This window comes from Colius striatus, chromosome 7, assembly GCF_028858725.1.
Source record: "Colius striatus isolate bColStr4 chromosome 7, bColStr4.1.hap1, whole genome shotgun sequence".
Taxonomy (NCBI): domain Eukaryota; kingdom Metazoa; phylum Chordata; class Aves; order Coliiformes; family Coliidae; genus Colius; species Colius striatus.
The window spans coordinates 40,433,815-40,450,131 of record NC_084765.1 but is presented as its reverse complement, the minus strand read 5'-3'; the positions used below and the strand labels follow the sequence as shown (position 1 = coordinate 40,450,131).

At 47.8% G+C, this 16,317-nt stretch overlaps 1 protein-coding gene across 1 annotated transcript; it reads right to left on the bottom strand.

The window, feature by feature from the left end:
- Positions 1-2,450: 2,450 nt before the first annotated feature.
- MAP1A (microtubule associated protein 1A) lies at positions 2,451-14,933 on the bottom strand. Its single transcript, XM_010208568.2, has 3 exons — positions 6,218-14,933; positions 3,753-3,985; positions 2,451-2,893 (listed from the first exon to the last, which is right to left on the bottom strand). The coding sequence occupies exons 1-3, from the start codon at positions 14,916-14,918 to the stop codon at positions 2,738-2,740; spliced, it is 9,090 nt and encodes a 3,029-aa protein (XP_010206870.2). The 5' UTR covers positions 14,919-14,933; the 3' UTR covers positions 2,451-2,737.
- Positions 14,934-16,317: the final 1,384 nt, after the last annotated feature.

Genomic DNA, 16,317 nt, shown 5'->3' with positions numbered 1-16,317 from the left:
CAAAAGACCAAAAAAAAGTGTGTAGCCTTGAGGCCAGGGAAGCAAACTGATGTGGGATGAAGCTGTCAAAGCAGCAGAGCTGCAGAGTGCAGGAGCACAGCCCGAGGGCAGGTGTTTCTACTGGAACACGTGCCAATGACTGCACTCCTGCCCGGAGGACGCAGGCACCTGGCAAAGCCTCACTATTACTGCTGCTTAGTCGAAATTGCTTCAAGTTTAGAACTGAGAAAACATTCATGTGTGGGTCTATCTAAAGTTAGTGCATTAGCTTTTACACCTAGCCACGCTTAGGGATCCAGAGAGCCAGTCGATGCGGGTCGCGTCTGTGCCTCTGGCGCCTGCTCCTGCCCCCGCTGGCAGCCAGCCCTGCCCAGGGTGAGCCAGGACCCCCAGAGCACTGAGGGCATCCCCCTGCAGTGCCTGGGCAGCGGGTACAGGTGCGGTGCCCCCTGCCATCGCTTGCCACAACCAACATTCATGGACGCTGACCCCATCGTGTTACAGAGAACGACATTTATTCTTCTGGCAGACACGCCAGGTTCCATGGTTAAAATGAATACAGCACAGGGCAGGGATTTGCTAAATCCCCGAGTAAGCTCATATGCTCCTAACAAGGGCTGTGTCAAAAGGGCTGGCTGCTGCTAGGGGAGGGGCTGCTAAGCTCAGGCTTTGTCCTGCAGCTGCTGGATTTTAGACACAGTCTTGCAGGCTGCAAACAGAAACCCCTTTTGCTGCCAGCAAGTTCTCTGTGGTCTTTTTGTGGTGGTGGTGTTTAAATTGCAGCATCTAAGTATCTGTACTGAGAAACCTCTGAACTAAGAGCATATGGTGTCCTGTTAATGTATAAATTAAAATATTAAATCCACACAAAATGCAGCGTAACATCAAAAATAAATAATAAATTAAATGCAAAATAAACAGTGTCCCTAGAAACTGCTCTTTAGTCCTGGAAGCAGGTTTCTAAGCAGCATTTTCTTTCTGTCAGCTGCCAGAAAATGAGCACTGAGACTGCAGTGTCCCAGGCAAGCACAACACAGGGTCCTAGGATGCTTATTATGAGTCTGACCTCGGCTCGGGGCCAAGTAACAGTGGGGGATGCAGCAAATGGAAATACCTTTGAGTTGTATGTCAAGCCTTGCAGCATTGCTTTCTGTCTCATCTCTCCCTCCCCAGAGCACAGCTCACTGCCACTCTTTTTGTTTTACAGAAAGAAAAGCCTCTTGCAATGGCCTGGGATGTGTGAAGGCTCCCCTCCCAGCAGCACCCCTGATCCTGCTACCCAAGGGGTTCACGTGCCAGGGAGGTCCTGGGTGACTGCTCAGTGGCAAAGGCACGCTCATGGGATACAACTGCACTGCTGCCAGGATGGCCAGAGAGCAAGGACACGTGCCCACACCAGGGGTGCCAGCAATGGACTGTGAGCTGCTGTGCTGCTGCAGAACAGTTTTGACAGCACCTCATCTAGAGTCTGTATGTTCCTGCCACGGGTGTGGAGGAACTAGGAGCAACTACAATTACTACTGTCCCCAAGTGTTTTTGGAAAGGGGATTATCTTTCCTCACACCACAGGTTTTACTCCCCACATCCTGGACTCTTACGGGGAGAACAAAAAGCCTGAACACAGCTAAGAGGCTTGGACCATCACCAGCAAACAGGCAGCGAGGAAACTGCTGCTGCTGGCAGAGCTGGCACACATCAGCTACACCAGCCTCTCAGGAGGATGTTGGTTCCTCAGCTGCCTCACCACAATCCTCAGGAAAGCCTTTGGTTTAGAAGGACAGAGAGGTTTCTGGTACATCTCAGGCCAACAGTGGCCAGGGTTGTTTGAGCCCTTCTGCTTTAGAGGGGGCTGTAGTTGTGCGTTTGGATGCTCTTTGTGTGACTGTTAGGCAACATCCCCTCTGTGCCTCCTACTGTCACACTGCTGATGTGCAGGAGTTAAGTTGGCCACTCTGTGTGTGCCAAGCTCAAGTTAGCAGGTTAGGAATGTGCTTGTTGTAGCAAAGAACAACAGGCTGCACTCTCCCCTCCCACTGCCCTCCACAAACGTGTCCTTCATGCCAGCTCCGTCAGCACAGTGAGCAGGTGTGGCAGGAGGCCACAACCAAATCCCTGGGACAGAAACCTGCAGAGCTGGCAAACGGTGCTCCTGCCTAGTTGGAGTACTGGTCCCCCTGCTCAGAACACCACCTGTATGTTCAGGATGGGAGATGGAAGAATGACCTTCACTGTCGTGTTACAGGTGGAGGGTTTCACCTTACCTCATCTCCCTGGTGCATTTTCTTTGCAAATTCGATTTTTCCTCTGCCCCTCCCTGCCCCCCATGCACTGTCTACATGCAGCAGCAGCACCAGCCCTCACCAGAAGGATGAGCTTCGTGGTGCTACAAGTTAAATGGCAAGGCAGCCAGGAAGAGAGTATAACAAGCTCTCACAGCAGCAAGGCGGCCAAGATAGTATACAGAAACTGTACAGGCAGCAGAAAAAAGCAGGGAAAGTGAAAGTGCCCCTGGCCTGCAACTGCTCTTGCACAAACTCTTAGCTCAGTCCAGAATATTACAGAGCCCTGCACTTCTTTCTCATGGTATCCAGTGCTGAGCTAGATGGATACCCGATTGCCTGACAAATGGGAACCATGTAGAGGACTAAACCAGAGAAGAACTGGACTGTGATTAGATGGTGTCTCTGATGTCGCATCGGTGATTGCAGAGTCAATGGATGGATGCAGTGTGGGAGACTTAGAATTCGATCTTACAAGCTGGAAAAGATTCATCCTGCATCACAACAGTGCTGCTGCTTGCCAGTACCATGATGTTTAGCTCCTGCTGTTTCTCATGGGTCTGCTGGTACCATTCTCGTGTCACCTCAGTATCGTGTGTTGGGATCAATGTCACCTGGGAAAGAGAAAGCATCAGGGATGATTGCCTGAGAACTGCAGTGACAAACAATGCCCCTAAGAGCTGAGGCTAAAATTTCCCATTAATTTTGGAACACCATACCCTTGACACTGTTTGCTCTATTTAATGCCTTTCAGATGTCACTTTCTCCAAGGCAGAGCTGGTGCTTTGTTTTACACACTAGCAGCACAACAGTGCTCTGAGCTGGCTGCACACTGGCAGCACTCTGTGGAGCTCCAGAAACAGCCTCAGGAAGATCCCTCAGTGCAAAAAGGAACAATGCTGAGAGTGTCACAGCCAACAGTCTGATGTTAGACTCTCTGTGCCTATTGACCCAACGTGCAACTCAGGGGCTTGAAATCTCAGGCTGCTTCATCTGAAAGAACCCACAGACTGCTGTACCAGGAAGAGTGCCCACTCAGGATGTCCTGCAAACCTGACTAAGCACAAACTATGTTTAAGAACCCTCTGATTTAAGAGCACTAATAGAAAGCTACTGTCAGATCTTCATCAAGCAAGGCTGGCAACAAGTGTCACCAGGTGTGGAGTAACTGATGAACCCTCGGACTGTGATGGTGCTTGGTTTTGCTTGAGGATAGGCTCATCCTGCAGTGTATGATCTCCAAATGATTCCTCACTTCAGAAGGATGTGGAAAGGAGGATAGATCTGCTTCCACTCACACCATTTTGCAGGTGTCCTCCTCGTTCTCCTCGTAGGTCCAGTTACTTTTTCTGGGACTGCAGGGCAGGACGTACCCAGTACCACTCTGGCTACGTCTGTGTCACACATTCTCACCAGCACTCGTGATGCAAGGAGCATCCCACAAACACACTCCTTGGCATTTCCAGGACCTACCTGCAGGTTCTCCCCCCACTGGGACTTCCCTTCCAGGAGTGCATCCAGCACCGCACGACTCGGTTCCCCGTTGGCTGCGTCGTTCCCACTCACAACGTAATAAGACGCTCGAACTCGCTTGAAGAATTCCGGGTCTGTGTTCTTCCCACTGCAGTGGTTGGGGATGTATGCCAAGTCCACATAGACAGGTGGACCCATGGGCACGGGCAAATTGCTCTTAGGACTACTGGAAGCTTTGGAAAAAAGAAAATAGAGGCTATCAAAACCTTTCTGGAAAGGACAAACACAGAAATTAACACTGAAGGACTTGAGATCCAGAGAGCTTTTTTCACTGCAGCAACCAAGTGAAGACTTATCCGGGCTCTGCTGCTCTGAGGTAACCTGGGTGCCTTTCTGGGCCAGTGCTGTCACAGCTCTTGGGAGGGAAAGGAGTTCTGCTGTTCTTTGGGGAGGGACTGGAAGGCTTTAGGTTCAGAAGCCTTTCCTGGGGAAGGGCATTAAAAAATCTCCACCATGAGCTTTTGCAGAGTTGTCATCTCAATCAGCATTTAGTCCTAATTTTTGTAGTTTAATAACCTACATCTGCTAAAGAAACCTGATCTGGTGGCCTTTACTTGCTATCCTAGGGTAACATGGTAGTCTTTCTGGAAGCTCCATCCTGGCTTTCTGCCATCCCTGTGCATCACAGCTATTACAGGGATGCTGCTGCTCTTTCCCATCCACCTTCTGCACCTCTTTTCTTCATTTGCTGCTGCTTATATTCATGAGATGAGAGATGTCCAAACAAGAGCTATTATACCTGGCAATATATATGCATATATAGACACACACAACCCATAGAAAGACCGTCCCTTCTCTCTCTCTTGCTCTCTGTGGAATCACAGAGGCCTCTGTCCTCTTTTTCCTTCCATATACTGTTCCTAGGTAGTCTCTTCTGTGAGCAAAAAGCCAGTAACTACTAGCATGGACAACTTGTGCTGCCTAGCTACGCAGACAAAAAATCCCTACCTGTCCCAGGCAGGCTTATGGATGTCCTCATCCCAGGTTTGATTTGGGCAACTCACAGCAGTGCTTCAGGCACAACCTCTACACCCTGTATCTTTGTCTCAGCCCTTTCAGACTCACATATCCAGGCACTGCATCTTGCCAGTCCTTTCTGTGCCGTGTCTCTAAGACATGCCTGTCTTGTACTCTCTCCTTTTATCCCCAAGGCATGGGCTCTCCACTCTACCATTTGCTTGGCAGCTGCTTGTGAACATCAGCTGGCTCAGCCTTGGCTCAGCCCACGTTCCTCGCAGAGCCCTCCTGGCCTGGCACTCACTCACTGCTCTGTCTGCTGCTTTCCTCTCATTCCCCACTGCACTGAGCAGCCCCTTCACCAGCCCTCTGGCCTGTCTATCCCCTTTGTTGTTAGGGGCACCATCTGTACATGACACTAGTTTGCCTCACCTGAGCTGTATTTGCCACAGACACAGGGCCTCTTTCAGGTCTTCAGCTGCTCTCACCCAACAGGAGCTCCTGTAGCATCTCTGCAAACCTTCCTCACTTCTACTACATCCTGTCTTTGCCACAGTGTCTGCAGTGGGCATCTGCTGAGACCACAGAACATCAGATCTGTTCCAGTTTTCTCCCTTCTCCCTGGCACCACCCTCCTGCTGTCTCTTACACTCAGCATCCATGATCTAGAGCAAAGGATTAGTATTTGCTCTGTGTCTGTGAAGTGCCTGGCACTATGGGAGTCTCAGCACAGCCGTAAAGATGAAGGAACACTGTATTACCTAACACTGATATCATCAGTAGGATACCAGGAGAGCACTGGTCTCTCCATGAATACTTAGCAAGAGACAATAGACTACACAGATGTTCTAAGCCCAGTCTCTGTTTCATCCCTCTACTTATGAAACTGAGAAGGCTTTTGCTTCCAAAGTCAGACCTGTTCAGTGCCCTGTGTGTGGTGCTCAGACGTGGGAGCTCTTCTCATGCCATTTCTGCTTAACATTTCAGAGGAAAAGACACGTCTGACCATAGTGGTGTCCTGTTGCTCTGTGACAGCTTTACCTAAGTCCAGCACAAGGCACTGACCCCACTCACAGCCTGACAGGTTGCCACCTCTTTTTAAAACATATTCATCCTCTCTCCTTCAGTTGCTGGCATTTCTTTGACAGCACCTACTTCTAAGTACCTACTGCCCCTCCACAGATAGAGCCCCTGGAACTGAGTCTTGGTCTATAAAGCTCTGAATTAGGTCTCACGGGTCTGTGTCTCTCCTGTCTCCGCATTTGGCTCTACAGAGATGGAGTTTTCCTCAAGGCTTTGATATTGATTTGTGTGATAACCTCTCTAACCTATCACTGCTTACAACTTTTTATGCCTGATTAGGAAGTCCTGTGCTCTGTTCTGCTACATTTAACCTGGTGCTTTCTCTGTGCTGGTCACAAACACGTGCTTAAGGAAGAATTTCTTACCAGGGTTTGCTTTGACGCCATTAACGAGGTTCTTGCCCAGGTTGCTGTGACCCCGGGATAACTCCTCCTCTGTGTGGGGAGGCTGCACCAGGGCACCACGGGCTTTTGTCTTCTCTCCTCCATCTCGCTCTTTCTTGGCAGTGGCAGACTTTGGGGATTTGTCTGACGGCTGTTTCACGGGAGTGGGTGACCGCTTCCCTTTCGCGTCTGGTTTCCGGGCAGGGGAGGAGGATTTGGCTTTGCTCAAAGGTTTCCTCACACCTTTGTTCTTTTCTTTTACGTCTTTCTTGGATATTTTTTCAGTTCTGCTCATGCTTTGCTCAGTCACCAACACATCAGGGTCTACCATGCAGACATCGGGGTGAGGAGGATGGGGATGGGGATCTACCATTGGGACGGGCTGAGGATCGTGGCTGGACCTGGAGCTGGCATGATGAGCGTTCCCAACAGCTTTGTCCACCGGCAGGAAATCAGCGTCTTCATCCGAGTCCATGTTGGCATCTGCCGTGATGGACGGACATTCCTCTGTCTCAGGGGGAACGTCTGAATCTGACTGGGAGGTCCCAGAATCACTCACTGATGTTGGAGGGGTCTCCTCCACTGTGGCGTTTTGCATGGGACTACTACCAGAGTGCGGTGGTCTTCCTTGCACAGAGGGATGACCGTCCTCCTGTGAGAGGTCACTGTCTTCAGAGAGCTCATGAGGGCTCGGGTTGATGAACGAGGGAGAGAGCTCTCCCTTCCTCTGCTTGTAGTCACATGAGGAAAATTTCTGCCCACAATCAAAACTGCTTCCTAAATGTGGCTCCATCTCATGGGAAGCATCTCCATGGTCCTCTGTTTTTCCACCTCTCTGCACATCTGGGAAAAAGGGCTGGAAACTGTGTTCAGGGGACATCAGAGAGGAAGGACGGCTCTGCCTCTCTGTGTCCTCTTTGCCTGTGCATGGAGAAAAACTGCTGTCAGAACCAGGACATGTTTTTTCATCTTTTGCCTCTGCTGCATGGTACGTACTTTGGAAAGCTTGCAGACTGGTGCTCACCTCTGTTGGACCATTGGCTGTGGTTTTGTCTTCATGCTGATGATGAGGAAATGATGTCAACACGTCAGGGAGAGATGTCAGTGTCATCAGCTGTTCGGCAAATGGTGCTTTCTGCTCTGGACTCCTTACACAGGGTTGCTGTTGCTTCTCTGCAGGGAGGGAGGTGGGCTGTGAGCTTTGGCATTCCTTTCTGCATGGCGAAATGCTGTCACCCATGCCACTTGCAAATGGAGAACCACATTCTTCAGCAAACACAAAGTCTTTGGTTTCAGCTGAATGTGTTTTCACAGCATTATCTGGAATCTGTGGAGATACATCCCAAAGACTCTTGGCATGTGGTTCTGCTCCTGCACCCGTGTATGTAGAAAGCATATGGGAGTAGAAACTCTCTGCTGTAGCTGGTATGACAGGAGTGGTAGCTTCAGATGAAGGTTCCTCTGACAGGCTGGAAGAGTCATCTTTCAGCTGCTGTTGGGGCACAGAATCTCTCTCCACAGCTTTGGAGAACAACTTATCTTCTTCATATGGGCTCAGCGGTGAGAATTTAGTAAAAGATGAGTCGAGGCAGCTGATTTTCTCAGAAACCTCCAAGTACTCGTCTTTTTTCCCCTGCTCTGAGAGGAAAGCACAAGGAGCCTTTACAGGAAAAGAGACATCCCCTAATTGTCTTGCTGAGGTTTGCTCATGTCTGAACATACTGGAGGTTTCACTCTTTCCTAGCAGGGAGCACTCGAATCCAGAGGAGCTCTCCCTCACTCTGCCCTCCATTGCTGGGCCCTTGCTGGATGCCTCGTCCTGTTTTCCAGAAGCAGATTTCAAGTAGGCTGTTTGCTCTTGGCACACTGAGCCCATTGCTGCACTTGGGTAATCTGTTACACAGAAATGGGCTTCCTTTGTAGGTTTTTCAGCAGCTTCTCTCATTTGTGAAGAATCTTGTCTTAACTGGAACATTCCTGAAGCCTGCTCATCTCTGCCCAGCTCTGGCAGGTCCCCATAACCAGCCACACGTGTTCCCACAACAGTGGGCGAGGCAGTTTTACTTCCATATTCTTCCTTCCACCCTGGATCAGAGGGTGAAGAGGCAGTAGAGCTGGGTGAAATGGACTCCTGATGCTTGCTTTGCAGCAGGGATTCTGACAGGTGAAACCTCTCCGTTGCTGAGATGTGTGCATAGACTGTGCCTGCAGCTTCACCAGGGCTGTGCAGCTTAGACTCCTTTTCAGATTTCTCCTTGGCACCTTTTTCTAACTCTGAGTCACTTGTGCTTTCTTCCCCTCGACCTGCTTTCTCATAGTATGCATCTTTGAGATTTGGGCTTTCAGACTTCAGGGACAGAGCTATCTGCTCCTGCCTAGACAAAATTATGTTCTCATCTGGACCAGCAGCATCAATGTAGGCAGCTGATTTTTCCTGATAAAATGTGTCTGTGATGTCTGTGGGAGAGGCAAATGCTGTGCCTGCAGATGATGGGTGGAGTTCAGAGTCCAATTCTTCTGGCAACGTGGAAGACACCTTCAGTTTTTCCTGTCCTTCAGATATCCTAGGCTTATCTGTTTCAGATAAAGGCAAGTACCTTCCATGGATATCTGTATAGTCAAAGGCAGAATCTGCTTTATCTTTAGGGGATGCTGGAGATGACAATTCCTTCTCAGCAGAGGTATAAAGGCAAGACTCCTCTTCCTTTGCAGACACGTGAAAACTTTGACCTTTTTGAGAGATCACTGCTGTTGCTGGAACCTTGTCAGCGTGACCTGGACTGTCTGCACCTTTGGGTGTGAAGGGGGAGGGTCCAACTCCAGACACAATTATCTTCTCATAGATGTCAGCATACTTGAAACTTCTTTCATCAGGGTAGGGAGTTGGTTCTCTTTCTTCTTCCTCTTGTCTTGTAGAACTGTCATCACCTCTGGGTTTGAAGACCCCTTCCTCGTAAGTATAAGGCTCAGGGGAGCTCCTGGAATGGGTCTCTGGAGGATATGCCATTTGGCTTGCAGAACCCACGGCCTCAGGACTGCCTTTTTGACAAGGCCCTTGTCCTAGAGGGGAGTGTGCATGCTGCCCCAACACTGCAGCAGTTTCTTCTGGGGATGCTACTGTATATCCACATTCTGCTGGTCCTGTAGATTGCAACAGAGTAGATGCTGCTGCCATCTGCTCTTTTCTTCCTGTAGAGTCATAAAGACCTTCAGTGGATTTGCAGTCATCCTCTTGCTTTCTATCTGACTTGTATTTACAGTCTGTTTCCTGACACAAATCACTGATGTCTGATCTCTTCTCTGTGTCCTTCAATGGGACTTCCTCCCGTGAAAGTGGCTTGCACTGATCCAACTTGTAAGGGCTTTCTGCTTCTGGTGGTGTGCCAATCTCCTTTCCCAGAGTGGCAGCCGCTGCAGACGGGCCAGATGCCATCAGTGCTTGGTCTAGTGACTTTGCATAGATGTCTAGGACAGCTTTCTCATCATCATCTAGGTAAGAGTAATCTTGTTTAGGTGAAAACAACAAATCTTGCTTTTCTTTCTTTGCAGTCAGTGCTTTGGCCTGATTTTCCTCACCAGAGACATATTGAGGAGACAGAGAAGAACTTCCCAGTTGTGTTCTTTCTGGGAGAATGATGTCAGAAGGAACCATTTCCCCTTTCTTTGTTTCTGATGTAGGTTTGTCACTCTTCTGTGGGTCTTCCTTGTAACCACACGATTCCACCTTTAAGCATTCTGCTTCTGCTTGCAGGAGCACAGGCTTGTCTTCAGCATGACATAGATCCTCATCCTCTTCACTGGGCAACTGTCCTCCTCTTCCAGTCTTTCTTCCTTCCTGGAGATACCCGTACGCAGAGCCCCACGCTTCACGTTCCGCGCTTCCCCAGGTGTGGCTGCCAGGAACTGCAGGAGACAGGATCCCCTCCTCTCCCATCTTGGGAAGAGATTTTGTTTCATATTCTGGTACCTCGTCCAAGAACGTGCTCTCTCTCTCTTTGTCATATCTCTGCCGCCTCGCCTGAACAGGGATCTCCTCCACCTCTTCTGGAAACCACACTTTCCTCTCGTAACTTGAATCTTTTATGTAAAAGTCTTCCATTTCTGGAGATTTTTCTTCTTGAGCTTCCCTGAACCTGCAAGATTTTATGCCTTCAGCAGAAATGTGTGAAGATGCTTTATCCTCGGCTGGGCTGGATTCTGTAAGGCGTAAGCTCTTCCCATCTGGAGACACTTCCTGAGAGTCCAGGCCCGCAGTTCTTCCCCTAAATGGGACCTTTTCTGATGCAGAAAATAAACTGCTGTCATCTGGAGACATTTCTTCAGATGAAGTATCTCTGGGTGACATGCCTTTAACTGAGCTACTTTCTGGGCAAGGAAAAGATTTTGGCATTTCTTTCACGGGCTCTTTGGCAGAAATTTTCAGTGTTTGTTCATACGTAGACGAGCTCTGCTGTGTGAAATCCACAGACTTGACAGCTTCTGAAGGGGATTTGTCAGTGAAGTCAGGCACAGCTTTTTCCTTTGCAGGCATCTCTTCTGTGAAACTGAGAGATTTGATGTCTTCTGGAGAAATCCCTTTAACAAAAAGGTCCGAAGAGGTCTCCTTGCTGGGACTCTCAGTGAGAGAAATCGATTTGGTCTCTTCTGGAGAAATGTCTTTAATGGAAACATGAGAAGATTTTTCCTCTTCTGAGGTGTCTCCTGTGAAATACAGCAGTTTCCCTTCTTCAGTGGTCACTCCCTTAACAGAAATATCTGAGGACTTTTCTTTACCAACACTTTCTTCTGTAAAAGAAAGTGATTTGGTGTCATCTGGTGAAAACTGTGGAGATTTGTCACTTTCAGACTTGCTTTGGCTTGTGAACTGTGGAAGATCCACGTTTCCTAGAGATGTTTCTGTGGTAGAGAATGGCTCAAAAGACAGGTGTTTTGAAAATCCCATTAAACTTTCTGTCATGGTTTTAGTTCCTTGCTCTTTTTCTGGCTCCAGAAACGCATCTGTGCTGGGATGGGGCAGCTTGGGACGCTCCTCCTCCTCCCCTATCACCACTGTGTCCTGCTTGTGGTAGGAGAGCCAAGGCAGCTCCTCCTTTCCCATCGGTTCTTCCTGCACCTCCTGCCCAGGATACAGTGAAGTGTCACTACCCAAGTCCAGCTTGTGCTGTACAGGTCCAGGCACTTCTTTCTCAGGTCTGTATTTAGCTGCAGATACCTCATCTTCTCTGAGAGGTTCACCTTTGGCTCCCTTCACCACAACACAAGTTTGGCCCTCCAGTTTCTTGTCAGCAGCATCTGTTTGTTTTTCAAACAGATCTGAATCTACTGTTTCCAGTTTTTCCTCCACTGGAGACTGGTGGAAAGGTGTGTGTCCTGCACTGGTGGGGCCAGACGGGGTGGGAGAGGCCATTTTCACTGTACTGTCATCAGGACTCATGCATCGCTCTTCAGCCTCTGCAGAGTCAACCTGGGCAAAAGGTGTTTCTTCAGTGGATAATGGCAGACCAGAGCTTTGCATCACTTGTGTGGGAACACCAATTAACACATCATCAGGAGATCCTTGATGAGCAAATATGGGGACATTGTAATGCTGTCTGAGTTTCTCAGGTATTTCAGTATTTGGTGTCCCGTCTTCTTCTTCCTCTTCATCTTCTGCCTCTTCTTGAAGGTCCTTTTTTTGAGCTTCCAGTTTTCTCTCTCCTTCTGCTAACGCATGGAAATCTTCAGGAGGTGGAGACTTAAAACATTTGTCTTCCTCCAAGGATGATGTGGGAGAGATTGTGCCAGCGGAAGGAACATAGTCGAGACCTTGTGTTGCTTCGGTCCGAGAGGAGGGCATGCTGGTTGCTGTGTCCAGAAGTAAAGAGCTCTTCCCAGTCTCTTCTGTTTGTGGTGCTGTTATAGATGCAACAGATTGATCTTCTGCTACTGAAGTGGCAAAAGAGGAAAGTTTATCACATTCTGTAATGGAGGTTGCAGAGGATATGTGTTCCTCCTCAGCCAGAGGTGCAGCCACAATGTTTGTTGGATACGCCAGGATTTCGGACTCCTGGCCAGCATAGCCCTTGGCCGAAAGGTCAGCAGCAGGCACGGCCTGTATTCCCTGTATTGCTTCAAAAGAGCCTGGGTGGTCGGGAACAGAAATGTCATAGGCATTGACATCATACTTCAAGTGTGGGATCCTCTCTTCCTGTTCATCATGTATTTCCTCGTCAGAAATGGTCTGTTCTGTCTCTGAGTAGCCTGGGATAGTTTCATCTTGGATATATGAAACGTGTTCCGCTGTCGCTCCTGGTGGGACTGGCAGACTGCTCAGATACGACTCTTCCTTTGTCACATCCTTTCCAAGCAACTTGTTTTTGTCACCTATGTCACTAAATGCTTTTTCCTTTTCTGTTGTGGTAAATACTTTGTCCTCCCTCTCGTCCCGATTCAGCTCATAGAAGTCTCTATTCTTTTCCACCTTCTCCTCTGCCTTCATGTGCTGTCCTTCCTTTTCTTCCAGCTCTGCCTTTTCTATCACATCGTCTCTCTTTTCCTTCTCAGCCTCCTCCTGTGCCTCTGTCCCTTCAATATGTTTTTTGCATATCTTTGTTTCTGCTTCCTTCTGTTTTCTGTCCAAAGATATTTTCTCCTCTTCCTCCTTTTCTTCTTCTCCCAACGCTGATGACCGAACAACCTTTGCTGAGAGGTCAATCTGTGATGGTACCTGCTCTTGGTCTGGAAGCAGCTCAGCTTCCTTGTCCTGCTCAGCTTTGACCTCGCAGTAGCTCACATCACGATTTTCATCTGTTGTTCTTCCATCCTCTATCTTTTCAGCGTGACCTGCCCTCAGTTCTAGCTGATGGACTGCCTTTTCCTCTGCTGGTAATTCTTTCTCTGTGTCAGCAGTAGCTATTCTCTGAGCAGGAATGTTTGTTTTCAAAATCAGATCCTCTTCAAGGCCACTCTGAGCAATCATGTCATCAGAGTCTCTCATCTCTGTTTCAGGTATTCTCGTGACGTTATCGCTAACCTCAGCGTCAGACATTTCTTGAGTCACCTGCAAGGCCCTTTTTTCCTCGTGCTTCAGTTCTTCAAAGTCCTTTGTAAGGTCTTCTGGTGAAGACAAGACTAACCTCTGTTCAGCTGTGCAAGTCTCTTCTGGCTCTACTTGTACAGGTGCCTTCTCCATTGCCGATGTCTTCAGGTCAGCAGGTACTTCCTTTTCAGGTTTGACCTTGACCTTCTCAGTTTTGAGTCTGCCTGGAACTTTTGCTTTGTACAATGTTTTCCTCACTTCTGGGGTAAATGGTTTTAAGTCTGGTTTAGACATTTTTTTGGGCTCTGGTTTCGTTTCTTTCTTTTTATCCTCTTTCTTTGAATCTTTTTTTTCATCCTTCTTTCCATCATCTTTTTTTAAGTCCTTTTTCTCCTTCTTAATCTCTTTCTTTTCCTTGTCTTTCTTCTCCTCCAGTTTGGATACTTTCTCTTTGAGATGCTTTTTTCCAACCTTGTCTTTTGCCAATTTTCTTTTCTCAGCTTTGAGAGCATCACTTGTTTCTGTCTTTATCTTTTCATGTTTAACAATTTTCTCGGGAATTTTCTCTGAGTGTTCTTTAACCTTTTTCTCAGTTTTAGCATCTTTTATGACTTCTGGTTTTATCTCCTTAATCCCTTCCTCAACTGCTTCTTCTTTCTTAGCTTGCTTTGTCACAGATGGCTTGGGGGAAGACTTAAGACTCTCTTTACTGTCAGTTCTTTGTTTAATTTTGGTCTGCTTCAGCACAGGTGGAGGTATTCCAGAGGTGATGTCTTTCTGAGTCGCCACTGGGTATCTCAGAAAATCCAGGTGCTTGAGTTTCTCAAGACCTTCCAGTATCTTATTTTGAGGAGCATTTCCAGGAAACAAAACCCTTACAATTTTCTCCGTTGGGCTAGCTGGAAGCCACACCACCAGGGCTGTGATGGATGTGAGATAGGGAACAGATATTTCACCTTCTTTCCCACTTGCAAGGATTATGCCAGTCTTTGCTTTACTATTACCAGCCCACTTTTGCATTAGAAATTGCATTTCTTTACTGTCCTTGACAGGATTCAGTATATACATGTCCAGTTTACCCACTCCCATTTTGTGGAAGAGTGTGATAGGTTCAATGGTACTGCTCACCACCCTGTAGAGAGGCTCTGATTTGATGCCTAGTCTGTTGAGATACTGCAGTGTCAGACAAGCTTCCTCGATGCTCCTCTTCACTTTCATGGACGATTCGGGCATCTTCAGTTTTTCAGGAACATTAAAAAAAACCACCCCTAGCTCGGGAGAAATGAGGTTCTTCATCCAGTCACTGTAGTTGGTAGAGCCCTGGGATTGTTCCTCCTCTTGCTCAGCAACTTTCCTCTGCAGCAGCCCATTTATGCCAGGTAAGTTGTCTGCACCAATGTGAGTGAGCAGGATTGAGTCAATCCTATCCAGGTGCCTTACCAGCTTCCAGAAGCAAGATTTCCTGTCAGAGCCACCATCTACAAGGATGTTAAACCCATTGACAGCAAAGAGAGCAGAGTCACCTCTTCCCCCAGGGAATATGTAGCAGCATGGTTTAGAAAGCTTCAGAAACCCCCCTGAGGTGGGTGGCTCCAGGAGATCAAATGGAGATGGCACGTCAACTGTCTCAGAGACGTACTCTGCAAACTCAGACACCCCATCCATTTCTGGCAGAACTGGATCAGGATTCAGCTTCAGATTAATAAGTTCCTGAAATTGAGGATGCCCAAGGTTGCTCCAGTCTCCTTCTCCCAAACACGACACGGTAAGGGAGGCCTTGATATCTAAATCAGTGTTACTAAGAACCTGGGTGACCTAATGAGACAAGCACAGACATACAAAGGTCAAACAGAGCCCTGGGATCAGTTCAGCACTTAAGAAACACCCCAGACAGTGCAGAAGTACTGAAGATGCCATGAGCACTCTACTGACAGGAAACACCAGGGACAGATTAAATAGCCCAAAAGCCCGTGGCAAACAGATGTATGGGGTCATATTCTGCTCTCTCTGGAAATTCTTAATGTTGATGGGCTGTTGGGAGTGGTAAGACCTCAGGAAAGAAAATGAAAGCAGAACCACCTCGTCCTCTTTCCTTACTTCTCCCTATTTAACTTGGGATATGAGTCCCTGGCTTGGGCTCAGAAGCAGCAGTTTCTTTGTGATTTGTGAATTCCAGCCCTGAGGTGCCCTTTGCAATGCTAAGCATCATTATCCTTGCTCTTTGGCCAGTGAACGACCTTACAGCACTTTGTGGTTTTAGTGCCACAGGACTCTGGGTTTTATTCAGATTAACTTTCTTTCCTGGGACTTATAGTGAAAGTTGTGACTCCCTCTCTGATACACATACAGGGCTGGGGACATGCTGCGTGATTAATAAGTGGAACTGAGGTCAACGTGGTTTTCAAGGCTCCTTTGAGCTATGCTGAACATATCCTGAGCAATGCATCATTAAACCTCAGACTTGCTAAGTATTTGGAGTGAGGGTAGTGCAGTTCTTTACACCGTGTTAGTGTCCAAATAAACAAGTACCAGAAAGAAATGAAAACAGTCAACCTAAAATAAATCAAGGTGGGCAGATTTGCTGATGTAATTACAGGAACAATGGTATCAGTTGTCAAAATATCACCCAGTCATTCCTGAAGCAACTGTACTTTCAGTCAGACAACAGCATTCTAAACATCTGGCACACAATGATCAGTGGAAGCAGGGCGTATTAAAACTGAAACAGCATATCTGTATTGGCAAAGAACACCAACAGAACAAGAATTAAAGCCTCTGAGGAAAGCTACAGGACATCTAGTTAAGATAATTAGCACTGGAGTGGAGGTTCAGAGATGTCCTGTAAGGTTTACAAGACCCCACTGGACAAAGCCCTAAGCAGTCTCGTCTAAATTCAGTGCTGTCCCTTCTTTAGGCAGGAGGTTGGGCTATACACCTCTCAAGTGCCCTTCTACCCTGAATGATTCTGCAACCCTACAAATAACACAATTTGCAGTTATTTAATCATCATGTAGTTACTTAATTAGCATTTTGTCATCTCCTCATCATCTTTACACACCCCTCA